The sequence below is a fragment of the Python bivittatus genome, unplaced genomic scaffold, assembly GCF_059951505.1.
Source record: "Python bivittatus isolate LINGU-HERP-01145 unplaced genomic scaffold, Pbiv_v1 ctg000020_np1212, whole genome shotgun sequence".
In the NCBI taxonomy this organism is placed as follows: domain Eukaryota; kingdom Metazoa; phylum Chordata; class Lepidosauria; order Squamata; family Pythonidae; genus Python; species Python bivittatus.
Genome location: NW_028277030.1, coordinates 97,279,080 through 97,294,644, shown reverse-complemented (window position 1 = coordinate 97,294,644; position 15,565 = coordinate 97,279,080). Strand labels below are relative to the sequence as shown.

The 15,565-nt window shown below is 37.4% G+C and overlaps 1 protein-coding gene and 1 pseudogene across 4 annotated transcripts in view; one reads left to right on the top strand and one right to left on the bottom strand.

Moving 5' to 3' along the window:
* The window catches only part of LTBP1 (latent transforming growth factor beta binding protein 1), a 217,763-nt gene that overhangs the window by 82,738 nt on the left and 119,460 nt on the right, over positions 1-15,565 (bottom strand). For all 4 annotated transcript variants that reach the window (XM_007420643.4, XM_025166547.2, XM_025166552.2 and 1 more), the window contains exons 8-9: positions 12,478-12,580; positions 10,928-10,999 (exon numbers count right to left, since the gene is read on the bottom strand). In XM_007420643.4, the coding sequence (XP_007420705.2) occupies positions 10,928-10,999; positions 12,478-12,580 (175 nt within the window). The remainder of the gene's footprint in view (positions 1-10,927; positions 11,000-12,477; positions 12,581-15,565) is intronic.
* On the top strand, positions 2,080-4,341 carry LOC148217135 (uncharacterized; annotated as a pseudogene).

The window sequence follows — 15,565 nt, the reverse complement described above, 5'->3', positions numbered from 1 at the left end:
CTCTCTCTCTCTCTCTCTGTCAGGAACAGCAGTTGGAACATACTAAACATTTTCCTAAAAAGGACTTTTATCAATTTCTGAAAGGCAATTAAGGGAAAAATGGGAAAGATTGGAAGGAATTTCTAGAGCCCAGTCACATTTCAGATATGTTAAAAATCAGGAAAAATCAAGAAAAGGAAGACTAGTCCAGCTTATCACATTTTATCTAGATTAAACATAAATCTAGGTATCATGAGCTGCTCAATGACTGATTTCTTCTGGAAAATGGGAATTCTATCTAAAATCTCTAGAGTGACCCAAGTAATAAAACTTACAATGGTATAAAGAAATGCTAGGAAATGACAGCTAGAACTCGAGACCTTTGAAATTGGTTTCCTTTACAAATAAGCTCAGGTTTGCTTTTTGAAAAGAAGAAAAAATATTTGACAATTTTTATTCAGACATGTAAAGGGTGGGGAGAATGCTCTTTAATGCTCATATAATTATTATTATAATTCCTAGTTATCTTTCTTGACTTTTTTAAAAAAAGGGCTGACTCACTGAAACTTAATTAAATGCCTTCGCCTTTCTATTAAGTCGTCCCTCTTATCTTTCTGCAATTACAACCTGATAGATCTTGGTCCATCTGACTCTCCCCTAGCTCAAGTCCTTCCTTCATCCAAAGTCTCTCACACCCTCAGCCAATTCAACACTTTCTTCTTTTCTTCTTGTGAAGTTTTCTCCTGAACAATCATTTTTATGACACCTTTGTTACAAACTATTCATTTGCCTCTGCCTTCATCCTCCTTCCCCTCTATCTTCTGTCATTTCCTTGTGTTTTATAAACAACTTGGGGAAGTTACACTTCCCCTATATTTTATAAATGGTCATTCAGTCAGCCTAGCATAGTTCAGTGTACTATAATAGTTAAAGTGTTAGACCTAGTTAGGTCTGTACTTGACACAGTCCTCACTTGGTAACCTTGAGTCACTTACAATGTTTAGCTCAATCCATATCACATAGAGGTCTTTGTGACAAGAAAAAGAGGAGAGGCCCACCACGGATACCATTTTGAACTTCAGAGGAAAGATGAGCTATCAATTTAATGCAATAATAATAAAGAGTAACTGAGGATAAGAATAACATCGCATGAACAAAGTATTTCTGTAGTGCTGAGCGCAGTTGTATGGAACCTTTTGGGGATTTGAGTGATACCCTGGAAGTTGCTCTTGAACAATATTTCAATGTGAATAATAAAATAATATGAACACTAAGTAATAAAATTAGTTCAACACAATTAATAGTATTACTTCATATACATCTGATAATTTCTCCTTTCACATTAAGCACTGTAAATAAAGAGCAAATTTTGGAGAAAGCCTGGAAAATGCATCCAGGATGTTTGGGGTGCACTAGATAAGAAAAGAAAATATCACAAGTAAAGCTGGTTTTTTGTTTTGCTCTTTATGAAGTTACTTTTGCTTACATGGAGTTTACCGTTGAAACATATAGAATGCTCTTAATAATTCAACTACTAAACAAAGCTAGCTAAGCAACTGTCTTCTTTTGGTTTGCATTACATTTATAATGATGAGTTTACTCCACACCTGACACTCAGTTCCAAAGTATTAACTTGAGGAATGGTAGAACAAGATACATCAAAGACTTGGCAGTGTAATTTCTGATTGTCTGGAAAGAAATAGATTTAAAGGGCAACAATTTTGTCAAGGAAGGAAGGGATAGAATACACAACTCTAGTGCTATGTTGGGATCATTAAACAGTGGGTGGTCTCTACTGAAATACACCCACACAGTGGGAAAAAATCCTGAATAGACCTGGATATTATTTTTTGAACCCGTAATTTAGATAATCTTCTATACTATGAGAGAATAAAAAAAAATCTTTATCTATATTTTATCTATAAAACCTATATTTTATCAGTGTAATCACTGCAACCTGATTTTACTCTATGTCCTGAGATATGGCACAAAGTATCTTCCTGGCCTATTTCAACTATTTATCCAAGGACAAAATTATATTACTCATGAAAACAGGCATGCATGACCCCTTTGATTATGTTGCACAATGTAATGTACAACATGGTAATGAACTATGATACCAGCATGTGCAGTGATCACAACTGTGTAAACTGTGTAAAGGGATATTTGCAGTTTGTCCACTGTATGAATAGTTAACAGTGTGAATTATATATTTTGTACATAATATACCAACTCATCCCTCAGCCATGGGAAAAGGATTTTTTTTCCTAGGTAAGTATTTCAATTGGTCCATTGTTACAAATATGTTGATAAGGAATAGCACAACTCTACCAAATCCTGTAGAGCTGTTGTGGTAATGTATGATACCTGCAGTCATGACTATCAAACCAGTAACAACTAATCTCCCAAAACAATAGTACACGACAGGTACCCTATAGCGACTCAAAAACAGAATTTCATGGAGTTATCTACTTCCTATTTCTCCCCAGTATTCCTTAATCAGAAAAAGAATATTAGCAGTTATTGATAGTTGCATGCTTCCTGATTATCTGTAATACTCATGTATTATCCTTTTATATTACCAGCTTTTCTTCCAAATAAAGCTTTCAGCATATCTGAAAGATAACATCAGGGCAATGAATGAGTAGAGAAAACATGCAGTGAGATTCAGTATAGTCAGGATATGAATTTGTGTGCCTGAAGAATAGCTGATCTATTGTTTTACTACAATGATGATCAGATATGTTTCTTTTAAAATATTGTCCAATCTATCAACACCAGTGCCATTTTACTATTAAATAATAAGAGGAGAAATGCAAACCTGGTTAAATAATTTTAAAATGTTTTCTTTAGTATGTTAGTAAGAAAATCACAGTATTGTAAATTCTGACACTAACTACTGTTTAAGAATTAGTATTTCATTATATCAAATTATAACATAATTTAACAAGTGTTTAGCAACTATACATGAAGTGTGAGTTCTTGATGAACTCATCAAGAAACCATTGTACTGATATTATCTTGCATTAAGCAATTATATTCAGAGACCTAGAAGTAATTAACATGGCTTTGGGGCATGGGGGAAGAGGAACAGACATTTTGAAATGACTGCTTCTACAAACTTTGGGCAAAAAGCCCTGTACATTTTCTATTCATTGCATACTAATTCACCCTGTGGTTAGTGACCACCTACCTAAACCATCACTCAGAATCTTGTCCAGCTGTGTAAATTATACTGAAACTAACCTGCTAAAGCATTGGGAATGGAATCTGAATTTAAGGTGAAGGTTCTGTGAAAAATAGCAGTTTTAAAATGCTTTCATTTGCCTATCTATCAAATGAAATTCATAAAATAAATCTGTCATTTAAAAACACTTTTTTAGAGGTTTGGTACAGTAAATAAAAATATGGGCAATCAAAATACATCTTAAAGGACACTAAAGATTCAATCTGAATTTTTCTGTTTCTATAGTGAGAAACAATTTGGCATAATATTGACACTTTTAGCACAGATGTTCTAAGTAATTTGCAGTCCAAACTCAGCTCATCACCACTAAAGACCATGATTTAATGGTGTCTGACACTTCTGGTCACAACCATGCTAAGTAGCCAGGAACAATGGAATCAGAAATGAACCCAAGAATCTGCCACATTCAGTCTTATACCACAGCCCACTGAAAATATGTGGAGGTCTCGGACACCTTGTCAACCAGATGACAAATTTGGAACAAGTTCAAATCAATTTGCGAATTACATCAACAATTTGGTTTATCAAATACAATACAGCATCATCAGTATGCGGATGATACTCAGTTATACATCTCCATCCCAGGTGAATTAAGTGATGCTATGGATGTTTTTCCATGGTGCCTGGAGGCTGTGGAAGTCTGGATGGGGAACAATAGGCTTCATCTGAACCCTGGCAAGACAGAGTGGCTGTGGGTTTGGGGCTCATCCATATCTGGGGTCTTATCATCTTTGGTTCTGGAAGGGGTTGCACTGCCCCAGACAGACCCAGTGTGCAGTCTGGGGGTCCTCCTGGACTGACATCTCCTGCTCGAGGAGCAGGTGGTAGCCATGGCTAGGAGAACCTTTGCTCAACTCCATGTTGTGCACCAGTTGCATCCTTTCCTGGATCAGGAGGCCCTTCTCTCAGTCATTCATGGCCTGGTCACCTCCTGTATGGACTATTGCAATGTGCTCTACATGGGGCTACCGTTGAAAAGTATTCAGAAGCTGCAGATGGTGCAGAATGCAGTGGCACAGGCAGTTATGGGCGCCTCTAGGACTGCGCATGTAACATCTATGCTGTGTAAGCTGCATTGGTCTGCTTCTGGGTCCAATTCAAGGTGTTGGTTATGACCTTTAAAGCCCTTCATGGCATGGGCCCAGGTTACCCAAGGAACCATCTCACCCCCATTATACTGACCCGTCCCCCCTGGTCTGGCAGGAAGGGTATGTTACAGACCCTGTCGCTTAGAGAGTTTCGACTGGCAGGGTCCAGGAGAAGAGCCTTTTCTGCCATGGCTCCCACCCTCTGAAACGTCTTGCCCCCTGAGGTGAGATTGGCCCCCACTCTGTTGGCCTTCTGAAAGGGCATTAAGACCTGACTCTGCTAACTTGCATGGGGACCCAACCGAGGTTTGCAGCACTGGGGATAGTTGGTAGGCTGAGGATGCTCACTCCACCTTTTTAGTTTGTACTGTAGTTTTAACTTTTTAGTTCAATGTTAACCATTTGTAGTTTTTAATCTGTATATTTTTTTCTAAGATTTTATAGTTTATTACTTGTAATGCCACCTAGAGTCACTTGTACAGTGAGATGGGCGGCATACTGTTTATACATTTGAAAAATAAATAAATAAAATACCAACTGAGATGTCTCCAGTTTAAACTCTTCCTGTTGTCTGTGAACGTATCCAGAACTCAGATCTGATTACCAGGGCTATCAAGATCTATTTTTTATACCAATAGTTCTCATAGGTATTTTTAGGATGGATATTAGGGTTCACCCCAACCATTATATGAAGTGAAATGGAAGGATGCAGAGATTTAAGGACACAGCTTTTTGATGAGGTAATGTATGACTATAGGCACTAGAGAAACCATTAAATAGAACAGAAAACCAGTGTTTGCCAGCTATAAACCTGTGATGGAATGTATCTACAAAGGGTGGGGGGTGACATTGTGGACTGCAGCAGAGAGCAAGGCTATCAGGAAGGAAGTATTCCAGGAAGGGAAAGAAGACAAAAGATAATACAGTCCACAGGGGGAGTGTGGGAAGCATAAGGGATTCAGGATAGCCACTCCCTAGAATCTCCCAGGGTATGTCCACTAGTTGCAGTAGTACAGATTTAGTCTGGCAAGATTCTGCCTATAAGGTGTAAACAGATAAAGGAACTTAACTGGATTGTTTCACTGCTGTTCTTGGGCTGGGCCTAACAAAACCTCAGCCCATACATATAGCATATAGTAAGGTTCAAAGCTTACCTCTCTTTTTTCTACCTGTGGATCTTGACAGACTGAAAGCGGGGGCGGGGGGTGGGGTCAGTGGGAAACCTGAAGTAACCAGTATGTTTCATTTTTCAGTTTGGCTGGACTACAGTCTGCCTAGAACAATTGGATTGAATTTGTGAGCCACAGTGTGTTTCTTTTGTGCATCAAACAAAACACAGTTTCTGATTTGGATGATCATTCTATGACAGTAGTATTTAAACGTAAAAATTGTGTTCTATTTTTCTCATAATATTTGTTAATACAACATTTAAAAGTAATTATTTCTAATGATGTTACTTCCACAGAATTTATTTTTAAAGAATTAGTGTTTGGGAACGTGAAGGGCACTGGAGATTTGAAATCATCTGAAGTAATAGATATTTCATTTATTATCAGTCTCAAGCTTCGGTCTTCTCGTCTGAATATTTAGTTGTTGTGAGCCGCCTAGAGTCATGGGGATTTGGTTGGCAAACAAATTTGATAAACAAATTAAAAATATTTTGCTCTTTATAATTGCCAACAGGAATTAGGTAGCTCTGGTTTTTGTTACATTGCATTTTCACTCCCTTCCCTGAGCAACTAATATACCGATTCTTTTCTCTTTATTTTGAATATATCTAAAAAAAGGTCCTTTTTGTTGTCCTTAGCATTATTTGCTAATGTCAACTCATTTTAACTTTAGCTCTCCTGATAGTTACAGTTCTGAGTTACATGTCTGCACTCTTCTTTGGTAGCCTATCTTTCTTTCCGTCTCCTGAATATATTCCTTCTTGTTTTTAGAGCTTCGGTGGAGTCCTTGGTGCTCTATAAGCTTGGTTGTTTGATTGCAGGCAACCTGGGTGTAGGCTGCCAGAGAGAATGTGTTCTGGTCTTTCTGTTTCCCTCTTAGCTTTCTTATTGTCTCTTTTGAATGGTATGTAAATGTGGTTTATCTCTATGTGTCTGAGTGCCAAGCTTCCAGGAATTCCCTAGTGTTTTTGGATATAGCTTGGTCTAGGATGATCACAGTTTCCCAGTTGAAACTATGGTTCAGTCTGTCCGTGTGTTGTGAGATTAAGGAGTTTTCATCGTGTCTTCTGACTGATAGTGGATACCCACACAACTTTATCAAAAAGTGTTTGACCACTCAACCCACTACAGCACAACCAACACAAGCTATGAAAAGGATAACACTGCCATACATCAGAAACATCTCAGAAACAACCAATAGACTATTACAGCCACATGGCACACAAACCAACTAAAGCCCTCCAAACATCTTAAGTAAACCAAAAGGCCCAGTAGCCCAAGAAGAAAAAACAGGAGTCATCTATAATGACTCAGTGTAAGGACTGTAACAGTCATTATGTATGACAGACAGGCAGAAGACTAGCAGGCAGCATCCATGAACACCAACTAGCACAAAAAGACCAGAACACATCCTCTCCAGCAGCCTACACCCAGATAAGCAGGGATTAACACCAGACAAAAAATCAAGCAGAAAACAAATATCCTAATCAAGGAGCTACCAAGGAGGAAACCACACCCCCACCAACACAAGCTACTGTATATAAACAGGGAACAAACTCCACACCCACTAGCACTGATCATGTTACCTACTCAGGTAGTGAAACGTATGCAATCAAACAACCAAGCTCAGAGAGCACCAAAGACTCCACAGTTCAACCCTGAGGTACATATATTCTCTTCCAGAGTTTCCCTAAGCTTTTTATAAAGCCACATTGGTTTTTTCTGCTTTCATTTCATCCCTCACTGAATTTGTTTGCAACTGTCCCTTTAATATCTCCTTTTAAAAGAACTCCTACTCATCTTGAGTTCTGCTTCCAATTAGTTTCTCTTCCCCTGGACTCTAACTTACAGTTCCTCTGATCTTATTGCTGTAAGATCCGATATATATATATTTGATTATACTTAGCCTTAATTTCTCTTAAAATCAAGAATTCCACCATTACATAGTTACCTTCCCCCAAAGTACTTGATATTTTAATTTTCTTAATTAAGCCTTCCCTATTGGTTAGCATCAAGTGAAGAACAATTGATTCTCCAGTGCCTTCCTTCACTTTGTAAAGAAGAAAATTGTCAGCAAGACAAGTCAGGAATTTCCTGGGAAGATTATGCCTGGCAGAGTTTGTTTTCCAACAGATGTCAGGGGAATTTAAATCCCCCATCACTATTGCTACAGGCCTCTTGGAAAAATCTGTAATTTGCTTTTGAAAGGCATCATCATCTTCTCCTTCTTTGGGTGGGGGTTATTAAACACCAACAAATGCACTGCTTTTATTTGTTCTTTTACTTACTTTAACTCAGGTGTTCTCTATAGTATTAGTAAGTTCATTCACTTTCTGAGCAGATGTGGATATTTTGAACATACAGTGCATCTATGCTTCCCTTTCTGCTGCTCCTTTCGAATAGAATACCACATACTGTGGAAACCCCACCCCAAAACCTCTCATGACCTCTCCCAGCACTTTCATGTAGATGTTGAACAGATGTTAAATGTGTTAAACAATGAAGAGGAAAGAATGGATCACTGTGGGATACCAAGAGACAATGTCTATGGCATTGAACAAGCATCTTCTGACACCTACATAAAGCTCCTGTCTTAATCAGAAGGCTCATCTGCTCTGGTCTTCCACAAAATCATAATTTAATACCATGCAAGAAACAAACTGTAGCATGAATGTCTTAGAACGGAGGATGTAGGATGTACCAAAAAAACCCATATTAATACTCTCTCCTTACCTCTTCCTCCTTCCTTCCATTAAAAAACTGGAAGATGTCCTTCCATTTTTTGTTTAATGTGATCTGATGCGTCTAAACTCAGGTAAATTGTTAGATTTCTCAGACATGACAAAAACAAAAGAGGAGACTATTTATACTGAGGACAGGAGGAACACATGAATAAAAAGTTTATGACCTTAATCCTAACAGTTACATGCAGTACCAATAGAAGCGAATATGTGTAGCTCAGGGTTGAACTGTGGAGTCCTTGGGGTTCTCTGAGCTTGGCTGTTTTCTTGCAAGTTCAGAGAACCCCAAGGACTCCACAGTTACATGTAGATTAAGCAACAGAGTTAAAACAGATTTTCTGGAGATACATTATTTCACTATTAATAGTTGCTCTGCAGATATCTAGTTGCAAAGAAAAATCTAGTCACTGTCCAATCGTCAGGCAGCAGAACTACACAATGATTTACAAGAGGTGCTCACTTCAAATAGATCAACTGTAGATGTTTTGAAAGGACCAAGATTCACAAGAGGAGCATAAAGCAATCATTTTCCTCCAAAGCTTAAGTCTTCTTGATTCTATTATTCAAATACAACCTTATGTGCGATTGATAGAATTTCTAAAGTTGATAATGTATGTGCATTTGTTGTGAATACACTTGATTTGCGAAAGAATAAAAACAGCTGTTTTTACTGTTGAGCAATTATCCAGATTTTTTTTTAAATGAATTTATAATTGCTTTAGCTAAGCCAACTCTAAGGGGTATACAAAGCAACAGTCACTGCCAATGCAATACTTTATTTAATGGAGAAGGTTCCTCTTCTCCCAGAAGATAAAGGCTAGAGCCTTCCATCAGTTCCATCTTTAATTTCAGCTTCCCTTTTCCTAGCAAATATTTTAATAAGAATATAGCAAATAACAGGGGACACGGTGGCGCAGCGGCTTAATGACGCTGAAAGTTGCCGGCCAGAAATGGTCGACGCTTCAGTGGTTCGAGTCCAGCCTTTGCGTTAACAGGGTGAGCTCCTGTTTCCTCCCCAGTTCCTGTCAACCCAACAGTTCGAAAACTCACGTGAGTAGATAAATGGGTACTCTCACTCCAGTGGGAGGAAAAATGCTGGTGGCGCCTTGCAAAAGGAGTCAGGAGCAGTTGCTGGTAAGCGCGAAACCGCGCTCACCCGAAAAGGGCACAAAGCAATGGAAACCCCGCCTCCTGCGCTTGCCAGCTGGGCTCTGCTCTAGGAAGGAGGCTCTGGCAAACCACTTCCGAAACACCTTGCCTTGAAAACTGCAAGGACTCGTCCAAGCAGTCACTGCAGAGTCGGTAACGACTGAGCGCAGATTAAAGAAAAAAAATAGCAAATAACAACTTACAGCAATAACTTCTCCATTTGATTGTTACATAGTCCCAAATAAAACCAATACATTCTGTGTTCAGGCAGATATTAAGAGTGGAATGGGGCAGTGAATGGCTTAAATGAAGAAAGATATAAAGTCATGTCCACATTTGTTGTGGTTCACAGCAACTCAGGAGGTCATTATGATTGTTTAGTGGAAGGCAATTGTTATACCACTTGAGGAGGAAAAAAAACTTAGTTCAGTAGCCTATGTTCTAAACAGTTACAGTTAATCTGTAAACATATAATACATGCAGACATCAGTAAGCAATTTGTTTCATTACATTAACTCATTCAAATTAAATACTCAAGGGGTGGCTATTAAACATATCACTTTGTAACCTGAGGCTTTTGATGGATGAAACCTTATACCTATTAGATTGAATTTCCCCAATCTGATGCTCTCCATATGTTCTGCCAGTTGCAGATTATGGAGCTGAAGTCTAATACATCTGGAAAACACCAGATTGGAGAAAGCAGAATTAGAAATTTAACAAAGGAAACAGGATGACTGTAGGGAGTCACACAACACTTGAAGAACCATCTTGCTTCCATCAAAAGTCTAGCTGGGAGTAAAGGGATGAGGGATTTTTTGTAATAGCATTCACACTGTGGAATTTTCTTATTCAAAGGATCTGCCTAGGCTAGGGATCTTTTGCAGCCCCCAGAGCACCCCTAGAGTGTGCATGGCCAAAATATTCAGCTCAGAGTTGGGGAAATTATAGGCAAAGTCAGTACGTTAAGCCTAGTAAAGGTTGTTCTTCGAGGAAAAAAATAGATCAACAATTTTATTTTTCCCTGATAAAGTTATGTCATGTCTCCACTGGCTAGTCTCCTGAGGCCTTTCAGAGGTTAAATAAATTTGAAATTAAAAAATCTGCACCCTGTCCTAACCCATTTTCATAATCAGATTAAGCTATTTTACCATGATGGACTTGGTTAACTGTTGGTTTCTATAAACTCTCAAATTAAGTTTTTAAATTATTTTGATGGTATTATACTAAGCATTGATGTATTATGATTTTAATTATGTTGACTGGGAACCACCTTGGGCATTGCTATTGGCAATTGGAAATCATACTCTAGTAAGACAAATAATATAATGTATAATTACTGTATTTATTTACAATCATCTAAATAATGCACTTAAAGTGGTTTTTGCTCCTGTTTATCATGTACTTCATGTTGTTTTTCAGTACAACTTTGTCTTTTTCCAAATCAAATTGTGAAGGAAGATGTATCCTTCTAATTCCAGTTAAGTAAATATAACAACACATACTATTTTAAATCAGAAAAAATTCTCAAAGCAAATGCTAAAAATGTCTTACCTTGACAAAAAGTAGCATTAATTCTCTTGTAACCTTGTGGACAATCCACTACTGGGCTATATCCAAAATAAGCTAAATTTGAAAGAAAGCAAAATAGAAAAACAAAAATGACCCACTTGTAATCATCCAAATCTTTTAAAGTACAATTCAAAGCTGCTCAGAACATAATTTGCCATGATAGTGGCATTAGACAATGAGAGTTAAAAATCACTTTTAAACCAGGGATGGGCACTTTTTCAGTCCAACTGGTCGTATGTCATCCTGGATTGAGATTTTCACATGTCTGCTACCACAGGCCTATGCTTACATGCCCATACAGAAATCCTCTCTCCTTAACCGCAATCTCAGTTGCACTGTGATACGTTAAAACATCCTTCAATCATCAGCCCAGTTTTTCAGATCCCTTTGATTTACTACTGTTCTAGCCATTGTCACAAGTAAAAAGTACTTTTCTTGCAAGGCCCAACCACCTCTGCATCAATTCTCCTCAGTGCAGAAGCAATGAAAACAAGGGAATACAGTACACTGAATAAACAAAATAATTAGCAAACACCAGGGCCAAATTGGAAATTTTTAGCACTGTATAGCTGCACTATAGAGAGATGAATTACCCCTGGCAACCCCCAAATACTGGAATAAGTCCCCTATATTTAAGTCCTGATTTGAAGTACAGGTAGTCCCCAGTTTAAGAATGAGTTCTGTTCCCAAGGTCTGTTCTTAAGTTGAATTTGTATGTAAGCCAGAAACAGTATAGGTAGTATTGTGTAATGAACTCAAACCATTGTGTATTTAATTCGAATCACTGTGTATTTAACTCGAATTTTGCTACAATAGGCTCCATTCTTAATCATGGGTTGTCTGTAACCTGGGCGGTTCTTCACCTGGGGACTACCTGTATTCATGTTAGGGAGCAAAGTTATGCTATAATCTTCTGTTGCAATGCCCATTTATTTATTTATCTTATTGCCACTTTTCATAAATACATTTCTCTGAGTGTTCAACCTCTATAACATTTGAACTTATTACAGATTTCCATTTCAACACTACCACACTATTTTTTTAAGGGTTGAACCTCTCATATAAAAGGTTATATTTAAATATATAGCTTAAATACTGTTGCTGCTGCTAATTTGCTTTTGGGAACCACTTGGTCCCAAATTGGCATTAAAAATATTTCAGTCTTTCAAAGCAGCAGGATTCAGGATGCTAAAAGCCACTTCAAAAGCCACAAAAAGCCTACTTTCATCCAACATCTATTACTATCTATCGAGTAATACCCCTTTGGTTGAGAAAAATGTCAAATTATTATGGGAACAAAGTGACTCTGGAATCAGTTTCCTGTGAATGAGTCAAACACCAGCTAAATGTCAAAAGTCTGAATATCCTGTTTAGCTTCTTCCTTTTTCTTATGGACTGTTGGGGATCTAAGGTGGGATAAGTACATCATTTCTGTTTTTCTACAAAATTAGTAGGCCTGTGAATGCTTTCTTCTTCTCCCCCCCCCCCCCCCAGAGTGCAAAATAGAAGAAAACATATTTTTAAAAGCTTACCTGGTTTCTTTGGACATTTTTGGCACTTGTTAAAACCCCAGGAAGTCCCTACGGTCCCACAGCAATCTTCTTGCTTGGAGAGGCCAGGAAGTGCTTTGCTACACTGGAAAATGATGAAAAAACTCAGGTTAGTCTTGCTGAAAGACAGATGACTTCTTCCATGCTGCTATTTCAGGGTCACCCAGGGCCAGATGGCCCTTAAGATTCACCAGAGCCTGCACAAGAATTTAAAGACTTCTGCTTCAGGTCTTCTGTTTTTCCAGTGTGGACTAGTATTTTACCTATAGTACACCTCTCAAAAAGCTTTTGCAAATTAGTCTTAATTATTACTAAGGCTGCACAAGAGTTCTTATCCATGGTCCTGTTCTGTGCTCCAATTTTGTTTTCATGTTAGAACCACATCAGCCATTTGCCTTCTCCATGCATGCCTGACCTTGAAATGATGTTGCACATGAGGCAAAATTCTTGCATCATTGTAACTGTGTATGTACTGCCCCTTATTAAGGACAATCAATCTGATGAGTTGTGGAAGCAGAATGAATTGTGGGTTGAAGAAATATGATTATGAGTCAGAGTGAATGAAAGATCTTCAGTTTTTCAGTATGAGTATTTTACCTATATAACCCAAAAAGTTCTTGCAGCTTTGACAATGGGAAGGTAATTTATGGTTAGGCCATGTTGAGTTCCTGTTATAGTAAATGAAACACATGACTATTCTGTCTCCTACAATCCTTATTTAATGATGTGAGCAATGCAGGAGATAGCCAAAAGAAAATGTTCATCATAATCAGTATTGTATTACTTATTGTTTTTATTTCCTAATTATTTTGTTGGTTTTTCTGTCTGGTTATAATTCTACTGCATTTTTTTATGCACTTACTGCTGTAAACCACAACTATCATCAGCTGCATGATTCAACAGTCAACAAATACACTAAATAAATAATCTCATTTGCTGCATCAGCCCATAATGAAACAATTGTGTACAGAGGGATAGCAAGCTTTCCCAGTTCAGCATCACATTCTATTAGCAGTAATCTGTCATGGCTGCCTATCTTTGGTGGTCGACTGAGGGGTTCAGCAAGCAGAAGTGATGTCCAGAGCTGTAAATGGATAGGTACACCTATTCTCTCTTTCTTTTTCTCTCTCTCGTTTCTCCTTCTCTTTCTGCTACCTTCTTCTCTCATTCTTCCTCCTCATTCAGAAGCAACAACAGATTGCTCTTGCCAGAAGCCTGAACTACTTAGTTGTAGAGGGCCTTGGAATTTTAGGCCAAGGGCCACAAGTTGCCACTCCTAATAGACACCTTCTGCTACAGGTGAATTCAGTTCCAAATGACATTTGAAATAGCATACCAGAAGCCAATGAGGCAACAGCCAACACTCTGAAACATAAGAAAAACAACCAAAACGGCATCAGGAGCCACTGGAATTTCTACATAGAGAAAGAAAAACCAGCCTTGTATAGGAGGCAGATTTTTAAGAAGATGCATATCCCTCAGATACATGATTGTAAGTACTGTTCAGACGAATCCTGGGCCAAATGCTAAGGAAAATGTTAACTATTGTCAAGAAGATTGCTGGGTATTAGGAAGCACTGCCAGCTGTCCTGGTACAGGAAGGAGCAGGAATCCTCCTAGGTTATAGGACAGGTGAGAGTTAGGAACACTTCCAGGTCAACAGTTTTTCTTGCATGTCCGTAAATATACAAGCCTTTCCTTCCAGCATCCATAGAATGAACCAGCCCTGGATAGACTTGATTCAATTAATTTTAATTAATTTTTCTTGTGAAAAATATGAAATTAAGTCATAGGTGCATAAAAACCTAAGCACCTACAGTATTTATTCTTCTTTATAGCAACAACTCAAACATTTCCTTATAAAAGTATATAATGCTTTTCTTCATTGTTCTTATAAGGAGAAAATAGTGCTAGTATAATATCTTCTCTGTCAGCCCCTATATTACATTTATAAAAAAATGTTTCTAGTTACTCATCTCACTGCCAAGTTTATGCTCTGTTTATTGCTGGAACTGCACAGATAGACACACCCTTTCCTCTCTCTGGATAACTTACATGTAGAGCTGAAACAGACCTAAAAATTCAGTTTTGAATTAACCACCACAAATTTGTAACATAAACATTCAAGAAGTATCTGTTCTTGGGTTTTTTTAAGAAATACAAACCTATTAGTCAAAAATGTTAACTATTATCACAGAAGTCAACTTTCACTCCCAGTTTTTCAATGTCTCAAACAATGCAAGTTCAAAAATTAGCCATTAAAACATAAATTAGAGGCAACATATTAACTATAGGCCAATTATATTACACATATGGGATGACTGAATATTGACTTCCAATGATGATTTATTTATTTAAAAAATGCTGCTGTTTTAACAAGTCAGAAGCAATAAGATAGAACTGATATAAAAGCAGTATTTGAATGTTTCCATTCTACTAGATTCAACTTTCCATACATACTCTTCAAAATTTAAAAACTGATCAAATATATAAAGATCATAAAATTCCAAAAAGCTTTCCAAACATTTAATGCTCCAAAACATAAGTAGTTTTAAAATCTTGACCTAAAGGGTTGCAAATCCTTTTACAGATTAATTTTTTAAAATTTATATTTATTTATATATCAAATTTCATTGAGAGAGAAAGAGAGAGAGAGAGAGAGAGAGAGAGAGAGAGAGAGAGATCACCCATCTCATTAAAAAGCAACTCTGGGCAGTTTACAGAGAAAAATTAATCAATAGCTGATTTTAATAGCTGATTAAAGATATAGCCAGATTTGTAGATGATACCAATTATTCAGCATGGAATAACAGATTAGAAGAAAACCAAATAAAACAATGGCAACAATTAAATCAATATAAGTAATTCAAAGTAAAACAAATTAAAGAAAATATTAACAAACTATTCAACCAAGCACTCTTTGGAAAAGTTCCATCTTCAGTAACTTCAGGAATGTTAAATGGGATGGAACAAGCCTTAATTCTAAGAGGAACGTATTCCACAAGACTGAAGCAGCAACTGAGAGATAATACCTCCTGGTATTGCTCCCTCCTATTCTCCTTACTTCATG